Source organism: Pan troglodytes, chromosome 7 (assembly GCF_028858775.2).
Source record: "Pan troglodytes isolate AG18354 chromosome 7, NHGRI_mPanTro3-v2.0_pri, whole genome shotgun sequence".
Classification (NCBI taxonomy): Eukaryota; Metazoa; Chordata; class Mammalia; order Primates; family Hominidae; genus Pan; species Pan troglodytes.
In genome coordinates, this window is record NC_072405.2 from 116,898,688 (window position 1) to 116,915,299 (window position 16,612).

At 35.3% G+C, this 16,612-nt stretch overlaps 1 protein-coding gene across 12 annotated transcripts in view; it reads left to right on the forward strand.

Moving 5' to 3' along the window:
• OXR1 (oxidation resistance 1) overlaps nucleotides 1-16,612 on the forward strand; it is a 303,412-nt gene that overhangs the window by 214,648 nt on the left and 72,152 nt on the right. For all 12 annotated transcript variants that reach the window (XM_001158863.6, XM_009455785.4, XM_054656937.2 and 9 more), the window contains one exon: nucleotides 14,357-14,439. In XM_001158863.6, the coding sequence (XP_001158863.2) occupies nucleotides 14,357-14,439 (83 nt within the window). The remainder of the gene's footprint in view (nucleotides 1-14,356; nucleotides 14,440-16,612) is intronic.

Below are 16,612 nucleotides of genomic sequence, written 5' to 3' on the forward strand. Positions count from 1 at the left end.
CTTTGACATCATCAATAGGTTTGTGGAAGTTGCAACTTTTAAGCAAAATGATGTGTAAAGAAACCAATTTTACCATAAGCTAATTGATGTAAACAAGAGTTAGGTTCCTACCATATATTTCTGGTCACAAAAACATTAGCAAACTTGTAAGTAAAGACCTAAAATACTTCCATTATTAAACATTGAAATAAATGTGAACTATACAAACATTAAAGAAAGATTAATAAAGACAAGAGAATTATTTACTCAATTATTCCAGTTCAGAGTCACTGTTGGCTGGATCCTGTCCTGCTCATGGCACAAGGTGGGAACCAGCCCTAGACGGGACACCATTCCACCTCAGGGCACAGTCACACACACACACAGGCACACAAACACACACATTCATACTAGGACAGTTTAAACACGCTAATTAAGCTAATGTGCACATCTTTGGATGTGGGAGGGAACTGGAGTACCCAGAGAAAACCTATACAGATGTGGGTAGAATGTGTAAACTCCACACAGACAGTGGCCTTGTCTGGGAATTGATGTTTTTTTCTTATCAAAGTTAAAACAAAACAATGATAACAAAACGATGTTATTCAAGGACCTGTAATATATGTAAGAGAACTTAGTTACCCATGTTTGTAACAGGATTATTTAGGGATATTTAATTTTCCAGTTTGAGTTGGTCAGCTATTTAAAGCACCTTAGAAAGTGTTAAAATTTGCTAGATTATAAATAGAATGCACTTTTTATGGTAGAAGACTTAAGGGAAAGTAGGTTTTTATATTTTTAACTTCAAGAAATCTAACATTAAAAGTAAAGTGACTGCAGATAGTGTTTTTCTGTGTATGAAGGCTTATTTCATGGCCACTAGGAAACTTACATTAGGAGACTCTTTATAAATGTTGTTCAATAGGTGATACTAGTACAAAAAAGGAACATGTTTTAGGGTCAAATACATACATTAGAGAAAGGACAAAAATTGGCTTTTATTTTCTAGCAGTAAATGGAAAGAAAGAAATGTAATCAGCCATAAATCACAGTGTCCCTAGGATAAAGATAAACCTGTTGCTTAGGCAGCCAGGAGAAACACAGTTATTCCTTATAGTGAGAATATAACAAAAAAAAAACTCATGGAACTCTGTAATAAAGCAAAACAAACCAAAAAGCTTATTTTTATGGTAAGTACAGACTTCAGTTTCAAAAATCTATTTTCAATTTTTTTAAACCCATTAAATCTTGAATGTAGTTCAATGGTGTAGCTCTAAACTGCAAGTTAGTAAAAGCACTTCTGTACAAGGGGAAAACAATTAATCCAAATATGCAGTTATCTAACAGTCCATCTTAACTGAGAGGTAGGTTTTACATTTTAAACTATAGATTTTAGATAGTTACGACTCTCTGTTTTGGATTTTTTTGAGAGTACTACTCAATAGAATTTTTTGAGGTGATGAAAATGGTCTGTATCTGTGATGGCCAGTATGGTAGCCACTAGGCAAATATGGCTATTGAGTATCTGAATTGCAGCTAATGCAAATGAGGAACTGGATTGAGAAATTTGGATTCAGGATTCTGTATTTGCTCTATCTAATATGGTAGCAACTAGTGTTAAAGGAAAAATTATTTGATAATACTTCCTAAAGCACAATAAGACAGACTTTATTCAGGACCATTGCAATAGGGATAGGGACTGTGGCAATGAGATTTTGTAGTTGAGGAGAGAGATTGGGCTCAACTCCAAATACAAAATGGGCAAGTGGGAATTTCTAGCCAAGGAGTAGAGTAAGGATAGATAGATGGACAATTGCTAAGAGGTAACGTCAGGAATAAGGGGTATTATGGTGAAACTGACCTACCAGGATTCTTGCTGAAGGCAGGCCAGAGTAATCAGACTTCACCTGGACAGTGGAGGATGAGAAAACTGATCAGATACGGAAGGTAATCAGATATCCAGGATCGGGGTGGGGGTTCCTGCTACACTGACCTTAACATGATTCTTGCTGAAACTGGGTTTTATAAGGAAGTGAACAGATTGGCATAGGAGAAGGTTCAGCAGCCTGACTAAAATTTGGCTATGCAAATAATCTTTGTGACTAGGCACATGTAGCTATTTTAATGTAAATTAATTTAATTAAGTAAAACTTAAAATTCAGTTTTCAGTCTCTCTAGACACATTTCAAGTACTCACAAGACAGATGGCTAGTGGCTACCATATTATACAAGGCAGATATAAAACATTTTTACCATTGCAGAAAGTTTTATTGGGCAGCATTGATAGCAATGAGTCCCAATGCAGGGTACACATTAGAATTCCCTGGGTAGCCATGAAAAAATTTTGATGCCAAGATCTGATTATAATCAAAGATTTGATCTTGAAATCTCTGTTTAAGATCTCCACTTACAGTTTCTTACGGAATTCTAATATGTAACTAGGGTTAAAAACCACTGACTTAGGATGTGAAGGACTCTACATCATTCTGTTTTCCTTAATGATATTTCTCTCAATCAAACTCTTGCTGAATTTAGCAGGTTTTTATTTATTTATTTTTCTTTACAAGTACTTGGGGCATGCACCTATTTTATGATGCAAGTTAATAAAAGAAATGCATGTTTAAGTTTTCTGCCAACCTCTGGATAGTATTGAGACCTTAGGAAAGTTGAGGTGACTTACAATGAAAAGTTCCTAAAAGGAAGACATGTTTGTATGCTGAGAGAAAGATGCTGAAGATAAAATGACTGTGTGGCAAGGTCCTTGTGGAATAAATAAACTACTGGAATTATGATCATTCTTTTTTCACATGCCACAATTAAGAGCCATTAATATTGTGGAATATTTGCTTCCAGTCTTTTATAAGAAATTAATTTTTAAAATAAACCTGATATATACTATATATAAATAAGTCATATGTTGCAAATACTGAACTTTAAAAATCACCTCTAATCCAGTCACCCAGAGATACTGTTAATATTTGGGTAGACATTACTGCCAAGATCACTTCTATGTGTATGTACATATAGAAGGATGGATGGGTGGTTAGAAGGAGGGAGTGACAGAATGAAAGATAATACTTATTCACCACAAGAGGTTAATTCCTAAGGGGTGTGTCTAAATTTAAGCAAATTCTAAAAAAAAAAAAAAAAGAAAAAAAATTACAGATACTGTTATTACAATCTTGTTTCAGTTTTAGGTGGGATATATTTAACCATGCTTTGGTATGACATTAGCAGTTTCATTTCTCATTTTTCTCCTTCTCACATCCTAATATTTACTCATTTTACTATTTTTACATTGTCCATGTTTGTAACATTCATACTTAGTTTTTCAACCACTTTTTTATAACTTATTATTGTTCTATATTCTCTTTCAGAATGTCCTTTTAGAATGTCCTCCTTGATTCTGGAGTTTTTGATGCAATTGGCATAATTTCAGTCTTATAGCACTGAATAATGTTTCAGTAGAGAAGTCTCATGCAAGCCAGCCAGATTCTTTTCCATTTCCCCTAGTAGATGATTTGCTTTTTATGCATGAATTGTTGAATAATTTTTTAAGCTCCCAAGCATAATAATGTAACTAAGAGTAGAAATGGGAATAGCCTGACTCATGTGCCCACATGTATCTATGTGGAATAATCTTTTAGGAATTACACCTTTCTTCTGGAATACATGTTGATGGAGCAGCCACTATTTGGAAGATCTCTGGTTTTGAGATAGAAAAGAGAGCTAAGAAGTACAATTTTGGCTCCAAACACTTCCACCTGGAAGACACATATGGTTCATTGGGCAAAGCAAGTTGGCCATGTCTGACATCAATAGGATGGTGAAGTATATTTTATATTCCTCAACAGGAAGGAATACAGGCTTAGTAACAATAATATAGTCTATCACCATGACTAATTTAGAAACCATTATATTAGTTTGACAGATTTGAAAACTGCTGGTGTTAACTGTCACAAATATGAAGTTATGTAGGGAAGCCCATTTCTTCTGTCACTTACGCAGTCTGCAGGTCTTTGATCTCTTCAGAAGCTCTATTTGTATGTCTCTCAAATGTGTTGTGCGTGCAAATCAATAGTAAATCTGTAGGTCCGGACTGAGCCTCAGATCTTACATTCACAGTAAGCTTCTAGGTGATGTCAATGCAGCTGGTCCCTGGAACACACTTTTGAATAGCAAGGCTCTATAGCTCTTTAATATCATGGATCTTTTCACTTAGAAGAGAGCCAACTTTAAGGTCCAGATGGAGGAAAAGGGGCAGTAAAAAGGAACATTAATGGGTATGAGACCAAGAGGAGTGTGAAATACTTTCAAATAAAGGGAAAGAGGAACATGCAGAAGTCTCTTGGATGTTTCACAGAGATCAGATAAAATAAAAGTGGAAAAGCCCATCAAATTTGCCATTTAATTTATTCATTTTAGGGTGGGGATTGTGAACTGGGGAAGAGAAGATATTACAATACATTGTGGATTCTGTAGGAGATAATGGAGTAAAGACAGTAAAAGTAGATTTCTACTTTCAAAAATTCAACTGAAAAGAAGCAGAAAGATGGAGTAGTATCTAGAAAAAGATAGATACTAGATTTGAGGGAAAATTGAGGGGTTTTGTTTTGTTTTTGTTTTGATCGTGGATAAGGAGTCAATAGTGAAATGTTGAAAATACAGGTTTTTTCCCCTAGTATCTCATTATTGAGAGAATTATTAGAAAAGCTACAATCAGCAATCTGTTTTTTTTTTTTAGTTTAGAAGATACTTTTAAAGTGTTTGAAGTTTTAGTATCTATATTACTGTTTTTGAAAATACTGACTTGCAGCTCAATGTTTTAAATAGTCAAACTTTTTATACATAGCTGTTATCAATATTGTAATATTCAGTTATAATAGGAGTCTTTTATTACATTAAACCTGATCTCATAGTACGTTCATTGATGATTTCCAGACTTTCTACAGCATACCTTTCCATTTTTTTACCAAAATGATTTTTTTAAAGGTTTTATACTGCTCTGTTAATTCTCTGCTTGAAAGTCCTTCAGGAGTTCTGAGTCTAGTAATAGCAAGCTAGGTAATTCAGACTATCCTGCTGAGAACAATTTAAAAAGCTGGACACAAAGCAAACATTTTATTAAGGGTATCAGAAAGCTAAGTGGTATGGGTAGGATAGGATCTGAATGAGGACAAAGGTCTAAGGAGGGAGAACTCCAATTTGATTGCTTTTTACAACCAGGGGAAGTGTTGATTCCTGAAACAGGAACTGAGAGACCAAAAGGTGCATTTGACAGGCTGTGGGTATAATGGAACTGGGCCAGAGTGCAAGGCCTGTCACAGGGGATGGGTGGCCCTAGTGATCTCTTCTCACTTTGGACCCCAAAATGTTGTACATTAGGGAGAAAGATAAACTGAAGTAGCTAGGCCTCCCTAGGAAGATACTTCAGCTTCAAATTATCAAAATTTCTGTAACTTAATTAATAAGATCTGGTATTACTAGTGTCCTCAGGCACTTGACAGAAGCAAACATTAATTCTCTCTGGAGAATTACCAGTTTCTACATGTCAAAATGTTTCATCAGATGATTTTGCAAATTTTATGTTCTGCACACAAAATAGGCACATGACAAGATATGTGACACAATAGAGAATAGAAACAGGCCCACGGTAACTCTAGATATTCTAGTTATCAGATTTAAAATAGCTATGTTGAGAATTTTGACCTGATTAAGAATTTTGTAGAAAGTTACAAACTGTGAGAAAGAAAAATGGATATTCTAGAAGTGAAAAATACAACCCCTCTAATTAGGACCTTTGTAGATGGATTTAGCAGCAAATTAGACACCGCAGAGGAAAGAATTCCCTAACTGAAAGGTAAGTCAAAAGGGAATGTTCAGAGTAAACAGGAAAGAAAGGAAAATATAGGAGAAGGTAAGTTCAATACAAGATACAGTGAGAAGTTCTAATATGTATGTACGTATACATATGAATCCTGAAAGTAGATGAGAGATAGAATGGGCAAAAGCATTATTTAAAGAGAGAATGGCTGGCCAACATGGGGAAACCCTGTCTCTACTAAAAATATAAAAATCAGGCGTGGTGGTGCGTGCCTGTAGTCCCAGCTATTTGGGAGGCTGAGGCACAAGAATTGCTTGAACCTGGCAGGCAGAGGTTATAGTGAGCCAAAATTGCACCTCTGCACTCCAGCCTGGGCGATAGAGTGAGACTCTGTCTCAAAAAAAAAAAAAAAAAAAAAGAATGGCTGAAAACGTCCAAACTAAAGAAAAACTTTAATTCAGATTCAAGCATCCCTATCAACCTCTAGTGGAAACCACACCAAAGGCAAAAAAAAAAAAAAAAAAAAAAAGGAAAAAATAGTGTTTCTACCTTCAATCATACAGCATTAAGATGGACATTGATTTCTCAACAGACACAGTAAAAACTAAAAAACTGGGAACCTATAGATTTAAAATGTTAAAAGAAAATACCTGCCACCTAGAATTCTGTGACCTGTGAAATTTCCCAGAGATACAATAATAACCATAAATATGAGAGCAAAACTAAATCAACCTTGACTATCTTAAAAATAATGTTTTTTAAATACACATGTATTCAGCGTGTAAAACTGTTTCATATATCTTGGCAGTGGCAGACAGTTTTTAACATCCTGGCATTGTCTGGGAAGAGGATAAAAGTACCAGTTAATATGAGGCTGTGAGCGTATGCTTATTGCAGCACTATTCACAATAGCAAAGACTTGGAACCAACCCGAATGTCCATCAGTGATAGACTGGATTAAGAAAATGTGGCACATATACACCGTGGAATACTATGCAGCCATAAAAAATGATGAGTTCATGTCCTTTGCAGGGACATGGATGAAGCTGGAAGCCATCATTCTCAGCAAACTATCACAAGGACAGAAAACCAAACACTGCATGTTCTCACTCATAGGTGGGAATTGAAGAACAAGAACACTTGGACACAGGAAGGGGAACATCACACACCAGGGCCTGTCGTGGGGTGGGGGGAGGGGGGAGGGATAGCATTAGGAGATATACCTAATGTAAATGACGAGTTAATGAGTGCAGCACACCAACATGGCACATGGATACATATGTAACAAACCTGCATGTTGTGCACATGTACCCTAGAACTTAAAGTATGATAATAATAATAATAATAATAATAATAATAATAATAAAAGGCTGTGAGGAGTCAGTAATTCAGACTTTTTATCTCTGGGATGACCACTAAAATAATTGTTTAAAAAAATGTATAACTTTCAGATATGTGGGGAAAAAACAGAGTTAATAAACACTGAATCCAAGGAAGGCAACAAAGGAGAGAAGTCTAAAAGAACAGGTAGACAAATAGAAAATAGAACAAATAGTGCTGGGCACAGTGGCTCATGCCTGTAATTCCAACACTTTGGGAGGCCGAAGTGAGTGGATCGCTTGAGGTCAGGAGTTTGAGACCAGCCTGACCAATATAGTGAAACCCTGTCTCTACTAAAAATGAAAAAAAAAAAAAATTAGCTGGGCATGGTGGCGTGTGCCTGTAGTCCCAGCTACTCAGGAGGCGGAGGCAGAAGAATCGCTTCAACCTGGGAGGTTGGGGTTGCAGTGAGCCAAGATCGTGCCACTGTACTCCAGCCTGGGCAACAAAGTGAGACTCCATCAAAGAAAGAAAGAAAGAGAGAGAGAGAAAAGAAAAAGAAAAGAGAGAAAGGAAGGAAGGGAAAGAAAGAAGAAATAAACAAAAAGGACCTGCTTAGATACACACCAGAAACATAACGTCATATGGTTAGGCTTTGTGTCCCCACTCAAATCTCATCTTGGATTATAATCCCGATAATCCCCACATATCAAGGGAGAAACCAGGTGGAGGGAATTGGATCATGGGGGCAGTTTCTCCCATGCTGTTCTTCTTGTGATAGTGAGGTCTCATGAGATCTGATGGTTTTATAAGTGTTTGATAATTCCTCCTGCCTTTATTCTCCCTCCTGCCACCTTGTAAAGAAGGTGCCTTGCTTCCCCCTTTGCTTTCTGCTATGATTGTAAATTTCCTGAGGCCTCTCCACCCATGCAGAACTGTGAGTTAGTTAAACCTCTTTCCTTTCTAAATTACCCAGTCTTGGGCAATTCTTTATAGCAGTGTGAGAACAGACTAATACAGTAAATTGGAACTACAAAGTGGGGTACTGCTATAAAGATACCCAAAAATGTGGAAGCGACTGTGGAACTGGGTAACAGGCAGAGGTTGGAACAGTTTGGAGGGCTCAGAAGAAGACAGGAAGATGTGGGAAAGTTTGGAACTTCCTAGAAACTTGTCGAATGGCTTTACCAAAATGCTGATAGTGATAATGGTAAATGAAGTGCAGGCTGAGGTGGTCTCAGATGGAGATGAGGAATTTGTTGGGAACTGGAATAAAGTTGGCTCTTGCTATGCTTTACAAAGAGACTGGTAGCATTTTGCCCCTGCCCTAGAGATACATAGAACGTGAGAGAGATGATATAGGGTATCTAGCAGAAGAAATTTCTAAGCAGCGAAGTGTTCGAGAGGTGACCTGGGTGACCTTAAAATCAGTCAGTTTTATGGATTCACAAAGAGATGGTTTGGATTTGAAGCTTATGTTTAAATGGGAACCAGAGCTGAAAAGTTTGGACAACTTGCAGCCTGACAATGCAATAGAAAAGAAAAACCCATTTCTGAGGAGAAATTCAAGCCAGCTGCAGATACTTACTTAAGTAACGAGGAGACAAATGTTAATCACCAAGACAATGGGTAAAATGTTTCCAGGGCATGTCAGAGACCTTCGTGGTTGCCCTTCCCATCACAGGCCTGGAGGCTTAGGAAGAAAAAAATGGTTTCATGGGCCAGACCCAGGGCCTTGCTGTTCTGTGCAGTTTCAGGACACAGTGCCCTGAATCCCAGCTGTGGCTAAAAAGGGCCAACATACAGCCCAGGCCATTTATTTAGAGGATACAAGTCCTAAGCCTTGGCGGCTTACATGCGGTGGTGTGCCTGTGGGTGCCCAGAAGTCATGAATTGAGGTTTGGGAACCTCTGTCTAGATTTCAGAGGATGTATGCAAACGCCTGGATGTCCAGACAGAAGTTTGCTGTAGGGGTGGAGCCCTCTTGGAGAACCTTTGCTAGGGCAGTGCAGAAGTGAAATGTGGGGTCAGAGCCCCCACCTAGAGTCTCTACTGGGGCCCTGCCCAGTGGAGCTGTGAGAAGAGGCCTATCTTCCTCCAGACCTCAGAATGGTAAATCCACTGACAGCTTGCACTGTGCACCTGGAAAAGTTGTAGGCACTCAATGCCAGCTAGCGAAAGCAGCTGGGAGAGGGGCTGTACCCTGCCAAGCCACAGGGGTGGAACTGCTCAAGGCCATGGGAGCTCACCTCTTGCATCAGTGTGACCTGGATGTGAGACATGGAGTCAAAGGAGATTATTTTGAAACTTTAAGATTTAATGACTGCCCTGCCAGATTTTGGACTTGCGTGGGACCTGTAGTCCCTTTGGTTTGCCTATTTCTACCATTTGGAACAGAGACATTTACCCAATGTCTGTACCCACATTGTGTCTTGGAAGTAACTAACTTGCTTTTGATTTTACAGGCTTATAGGCAGAAGGAACTTGCCTTGTCTCGGGTAAGACTTTGGACTTGGATTTTAGGGTTAATGCTGGAGTGAATTAAGACTTTGGGAGACTGTTGGGAAGGCATGATTGGCTTTGAAATGTGAAAGGGACATGAAATTTGGGAGGGGCCAGGGGCAGAATGATATGGTTTGGCTTTGTGTCCCCACCCAAATCTCATCTTGAAATATTATCCCCATACTCTCCCTGTGTTAAGGGAGAAACCAGGTGGAGGTAATTGGATCATGGGGGTGGTTTCCCTAATGCTGTTCTTGTGATAGTGAGTTCTCATGAGATGTGATGGTTTTATAAGTGTTTGGTAGTTCCTCCTGAGTTCATTCTTCCTCATGCTGCCTTGTGAAAAAGGTGCCTGGTTCCCCTTTGCCTTCCGCTATGACTTAAGCTGAGGCCTCCCCAGCCATGTGGAACTGTCAATTAAACCTCTTTCCTTTCTAAATTATCCAGTCTTGAGCAGTTCTTTATAGCAGTGTGAGAACAGACTAATACATAAGGATACAGAAATGTTGAGAGTAGAAAGAAAAAGCAGAAACTAATGAAAAGAGAATTGGTACATTAATATTAGACAAAGAATACTTTATGGAAACAGTATTCTGAGAAAAAGTTTAATTTTCCAGGAAGATATAATTTTTGATTTGTATGAGCCTAATAACATGGTCCCAGTGTATAAAAAGCAAAGTAGGGAGACCTACTGGGAACCAAATAACCCATAATTTAGAGTGAGAGATATTAACAACCTCCATTGGTAACAGAATAATCAGACAAAAACAAATCAATACAAATATACAGAATTTGACTAACACAGTCCACAAACTTGACCTCATGGATATGTAAATACATGTGTGTGCATGTATGCATACACATATATAAAACACTAAACCCTGCAGTGCAGAGTATACATTATTTTCAAGCATATATGGGGCATTTACAAAATTTATACATCTTATAAGTTTCCCTCTTAACACTATCTTAGCTGTGTCCCAGAGATTCTGGTATGTTATATCTTTGTTCTTATTAGTTGCAAAGAACTTTTTGATTTCTGCCTTAATTTCATTATTTACCCAAAAGTCATTCAGGAGCAGATTATTCAATTTCCATGTAATTGTATAGTTTTGAGTGAATTTCTTAGTCTAATTTTTCTAATTTGATTTTGCTGTGGTCCAAGAGACTGTTTGTTATGATTTTAGTCCTTTTGCATTTGTTGAGGAGTGTTTTACTTCTGAATATGTGATAAGTTTTAGAGTATGTGCCATGTGACAATGTATATTCTGTTGTTTTTGGGTGGAGAGTTCTGTAGAGATTAGGTCCATTTGCTCCAGTGCTGAGTTCTGGTCTTAAATATCTTTGTTAATTTTCTGTCTCAGTGATCTGTCTAATATTGTCAGTGGGGTGTTAAAGTCTCTGAGTATTATCGTTTGGGAGTATAAGTCTCTTTGTAGGTCTCTAAGAACTTGCTTTATGAATCTGAGTGCTCCTGTGTTGTGTGCATATATATATCTAGGATAGTTAGATCTTACGAATTGAACCCTTTAGCATTATGTAATGCCCTTCTTTGTCTTTTTTGATCTTTGTTGGTTTAAAGTCTTAGTTTAAAACTAGATTTAAATCCTAGTTTTGTCAGAAACTAGAATTGCAACCTCTGCTTTTTTCTGTTTTCCATTTGATTGGCGGATTTTCCTGCATACCTTTATTTTGAGCCTATGTCTGTCATTGCATGTGAGATGGATCTCTTGAAGGCAGCATATCAATGTTCTTGGTGTCTTATCCAGCTTGCCACTCCGTCTTTTCATTGGGACATTTAGCCCACTTACATTTAAGGTTAGTATTGTTATGTGTGGATTTTATCCTGTCATGATGTTAGCTGGTTATTTTGCAGGCTTGTGTATGTGATGGTTTTATAATGTCCCTGGTCTGTGTACTTCATTGTGTTTTTGTAGTGTCTGGTAATGGTCTTTCCTTTCCATATTTTAGGGTTCTTTTAAGGCAGTTCTGATGCTAACCAGTACTCTCGGCATTTGCTCTTATGGAAAGGATCTTATTTCTCCTTCCCTTATATAGCTTAGTTTGGCCAGATGTGAAATTCTGGGTTGGAATTTTTTTTCTTTAAGAATGATGAATATTGGCCCCCAATCTCTTCTGGCTTGTAGGGTTTCAGCTGAGAGGTCTGCTGTTAGTCTGATGGACTTCCCTTTGTAGGTGACCTGGCCTTTTTCTCTAGCTGCTCTCAAATGTTGTGATTATTTGATTGTACTTTCATATTGATGGAAGAAAACAAATAGTTTATTTTATGTGCTTTGGTATTTATATCTGTGAATAAACATTTTAATATTAATTATTAAAATTTAGAACTGTTTTTATAATATGTAATTATTGCATAATATTTTATAATTTTTAATTAGTAAAGAGAATATTTTCCATTTGTTTTTCAAACTTTAAAGTGTAGAAAGTTAGTACATTAGTTTTCTTGCCCTGAACTGCATTCTGTGGTGAGCTTTTGAAAATTACAGAGCAATTGCAAACTTGCAAACATGTTTAATGAATTATTGGGATATTATGAAACACAGATTGAAAAGCTATTAGGCAAAGTAAATACAAACTAAGGGTTACTCCTAAAATCAATTAAGGAAGGGTATATTATTAGTTAAAGGTAATCTGTAATTGTATATTGCATTGCTTGAGAAGTTTAAATTGCAAAATGAGGAGTGTTTTTGGTTCTTTTGCTATTCAAAGAAATCATTTAAAAATTATTTAAAACATAAATTTTTCAAAAATAAATCGAATTTTATTTTAATACATTTTCAGTTGTTTAAAATAAAAATAAATTCTTTAAAACTTATTTTATCTTAAAATAGTTTTAATGTTTGCATTTTCTCATTAGAGAAGCAAATTTAAATATAAACTATTCGGTGTAGAAGAATTAGAATACTTTGATAAGCAAAAATAATATTCTTTATAAAAATTCTACCATATTGCATTGCCACCAGGAATGCAGAAGAATATCTCATTTCCTACTGTCAAACAGTATGTGACCAAACTTCTTTTGAGTTTTTACCAACCCAATAGGTGTGAAATGATATTTCAGTATAGTTTAAATTTGCATTTATCTAATTATGAGTGAGATTGAACAACATTATTACATGTTTAAGGACATTTTTACATCCTCTTGTGAATTGTCTGATTATATCTTTTGTGCATATTTTCACCTGCATTATTTTTTCCCTAGTTTTTAAGAGTTCTTTAAATATTTAGGATACAAAAGTAGAATATGTGTATGTATGCGCGTGTGTGTGTGTGTGTATCTCTGCATACTTTTTTTCCTAGAGTTGTAATGGATGAACCATAATTCTTTCTCTACTTTTCTTTATGGAAAATTAATGGCAGTTCATAATAGTTTTGGTAGTTCAAAGTATAGTTCAAGTTGTTGCTTCAGAACATTACTTTATTAGATGCTTGCCATGTGTCAGGCCCCTAGTTAGGCACTGAGGAGGCTTTGTGGAAGAAAGGCAATGTTTTGGAGGTTACAATTTAGTGGAAGGGATTTAAAGCCCAAATATTAACTTAACACTGTGTCAGATGCTGTGAAGGAGACGTAAAGATACTATGTGACTAATAACAGGGACTTGGGTTAGCTGGGTGATCAGGAAGGTTTTAGGATAGTTTTTTAAAGCATTGCAGAGGTAATTGTCCTTTTTGGGGATTTTGATATTATTATTATTTTTTAGTGCTTGTTTAGAACCATTCACCCGACAGCTGAGATGATTAGGTCAACATAAACTCTTGTATGGTCAAAATGCCATTTAAGTTTAGATAGAGGGAGAACAATGAAATAGATATTTTCTAGATTATATGGTCTTAGGTTGAACCATAAATTTTCTTTGAAAACTATAGTTTTTAATTTTGGTAAATTTTGAGGGTAAAGTAAATGTAGCATTTTGCCATGTTTACTATCTTATTTAATTTTGTGATTTATTTAGTTTTTTAGATTTCATTTTAATAATTTTTATGTTTAGGTAGGAGTGGTGTTTTATTAATTCAGTATTGTTATTACATGAAGTATAGATGAGAAGGTTAACACTAATACAAAATTTAAAGGGAAGCAGTTTCGCTAATCTTGATGATAATGAAACATTCAAGGAAGTCTTGATAAGCAAATGAAAAATATTAATAATTGGCATTCAATCTGAAATTAAATGTTCAAATGTATGTTTCTATATGAAAGCACACCTTGATTTACTTCATGGCATGTTAATATGAAAGTTCATAATTTAATTCCATAGAGAAGACTATTTTTCATTATGACTTGTAGAAAAATTTTTTCCTGTGAGAACTAATGTTACAATTTCTTATTTGGAAAATAATAATATATATCTTGAAAGATGTATTTTAAAAATATATAATGTATCTTAAAATGTGTTGGTATTATAATCAGGTTAAATCTGTTGAAATAAATTGTAATTTAGTTTTTAATGACTTCCTTTCTGTTGACAATTATGTTTTGCGTTGACTTGCAATTATTCTAGTGGTTCATACTAGTTAAGTTCCTAAAGCAAGCAAGTAGGAAGTTCAGTTCCTTTTTTTTGACAGTTGCTTGATTTTTACAGCAGAGCATCCCAGGGAGTAAGCTGTATTACTAGTAAATTAGACATCTGCCCAAAGAGCTCTATTCAGTAGTCCTTGACATTACTCTGAAAGAAAGATGAATTTAATAGGAATTTTGCCTTTTTTTCCCAGACACTGGCCAAAAGAAGACCCTAGACAAGAAAGATGGAAGACGAATGTCTTTTCAGAAACCTAAAGGGACTATTGAGTATACTGTAAGTTATTTGCTTTCGAAAAAGCTATTTTTCTTTGTAAGAGTCTTCTTTAAGACATTCTCTGTTTATACTATAAATAAGACAAGCATTGTTAATTGCCTTATTTTTAAAAATCTGTATTTCACTTTGGATAATTGTTTTATTTTTTAGTTGTTGTTTTTTTCTTTAAAGAGAAATTTTACTGAGATATAAAGGTAGTTATCCTAGAAAATTTAATTTAATATAGATGATAGTTTACTGAGAGAGTTCCCATGGGCCAATAATTTTTATTAGGTTAGGCTTTTAGGAAAATATTTAGTTTTTTAGAAATGTGATCTTCATTATATTCACAGCAGTGCTAGTGATAGTTATAATGGCAGATGGGATACATAAAAGAAAAGTTGATGTTAATCTTCCAGTATAACCTTCCACATTAAATCATTTGTATTTATTTATAGCTAACTCCCTTTAGCTCTAAACATTGAGCTTTTTTTTTTTTCTGTATTCTTGAAATGAACTTCAAATCTCCCTGCAGTCAGCTGGCTTTTCACATTTCTGGTTACTCTGGGAAACTGAAGTGAGAAATCAGCTTTGGTGTATGGTATGCTGCATATTTGATTGAATGTAAAGATTGTTTATTTGGATAATGTTAACGTGTTGTAAAGCACTTTTAACTGAGCTTAATTTTGTTATTCTGTGTTTTTCTAACATAACTGTATTAAGGAGAACAGCAATTTTAAACATTAATTTAGCATTTGTGTCATTATGAAACCGTCCAGTCTTGGTTTGACTCTTATTTTCCATGCATCTTTAAAATTGAACAAATTATCAAAATTCTAATTTATACTCTATTTTGATATACCATTCGTATATAGCGGACAGTGTGAGATTTTAAATATTTTTAAAAGGTTAGGAATCATATAATTTAGGATGAAATAAAATTTACTAATATCAAGATAATCTCACAGCATATTTTAAACTCAAATTGCGTGTGTTTGTACCTTCTCTGCATAATTGAGAAAATAAGTTCAAATAAGTTTTTTATAGGTAACCTTTAAAATTTCTTCTTTGTCTTTACAATTCTGCAGTGTCAATATGAAAAATTTAGATATATACATGTTTTTATCATGTTTATTGTGTTTCTTCAGCCTAAGAAATCATGTCACTCATAAATTCTAGAAGAATTCTTGGTAATTATCTTTGATTGCCATTTTCTCCTCCTTTCTCTATTTTGTTTCTCCAGAACTCTAATTTTTTATTGAAACTAATTGTACTACATTTTGCTATCATTATGCTTTGTTGACCTTGCTATTATTTTGATTGTATCTTCTGTCTACTTTGCTGGGTGTTTGCCTCTTCTTAATTCCCAATGTGAGTGGTCCCTTGTTTCTTTTTGCTTTTCTATTGACATTCTATTACTTGGAGTGCTTAAGAACTTTATAAACTATGTGGAGTGAGACTCAAACTTTTTTTCTATCCCTCCCTTTCTAGTTGCTTGCATTTCCTACTATCACTTCATACTAAACACATTATGGAAACCTCTTACCAATTCTTCTTCCTCCATCCTTCCACAATTCCTGATTTTCTCATTTCCGTTCCCTTTCAGTTTGTTATTCATTCAGGTTGCAGTCTTTAGAGTCAGCATCAGTTTGCTCATTCACATTTGCTTCCCTGACGTACTGCTACTGCTGTCACCACAACTCCATTCAATCCATGAATGTCTTCTCTTGAGTCTTAGTTGAAATCTTGTACCTTAATTTCTTTCTTTACATTTTTATTACTTTAAACCTTATCTTTGTTTTTCTGCATCCTTTCTCTTTCTTGTTCCAGTAATCCTAGCCCTGATGCCAGTAATATGAGATGCCACTTGGGCTGTTTTGTTACCTTCATCATCTCATTTAATAGAATCACTGTGAGAATAAAATGTGTTATTATTAATTATGAAAGTACTTGGTAAACTTACAGATTTTACTGCAAAATATCATTTGTTTACAGAGACCTTTTATATATATTATCTCGGTAACATAGGTTTTGTATCAGTACATTGTGTAGATGGGGAAGTTTGCATAGAAGGATGTAGGCAGAACTAGATTATTATTGTATTAACCCAAATATTTGGCATACATTTGGTTTTATAAAACCATTAAGGAAAATATGTATATTATTGTTTTACATACACAAACAAATGCACACG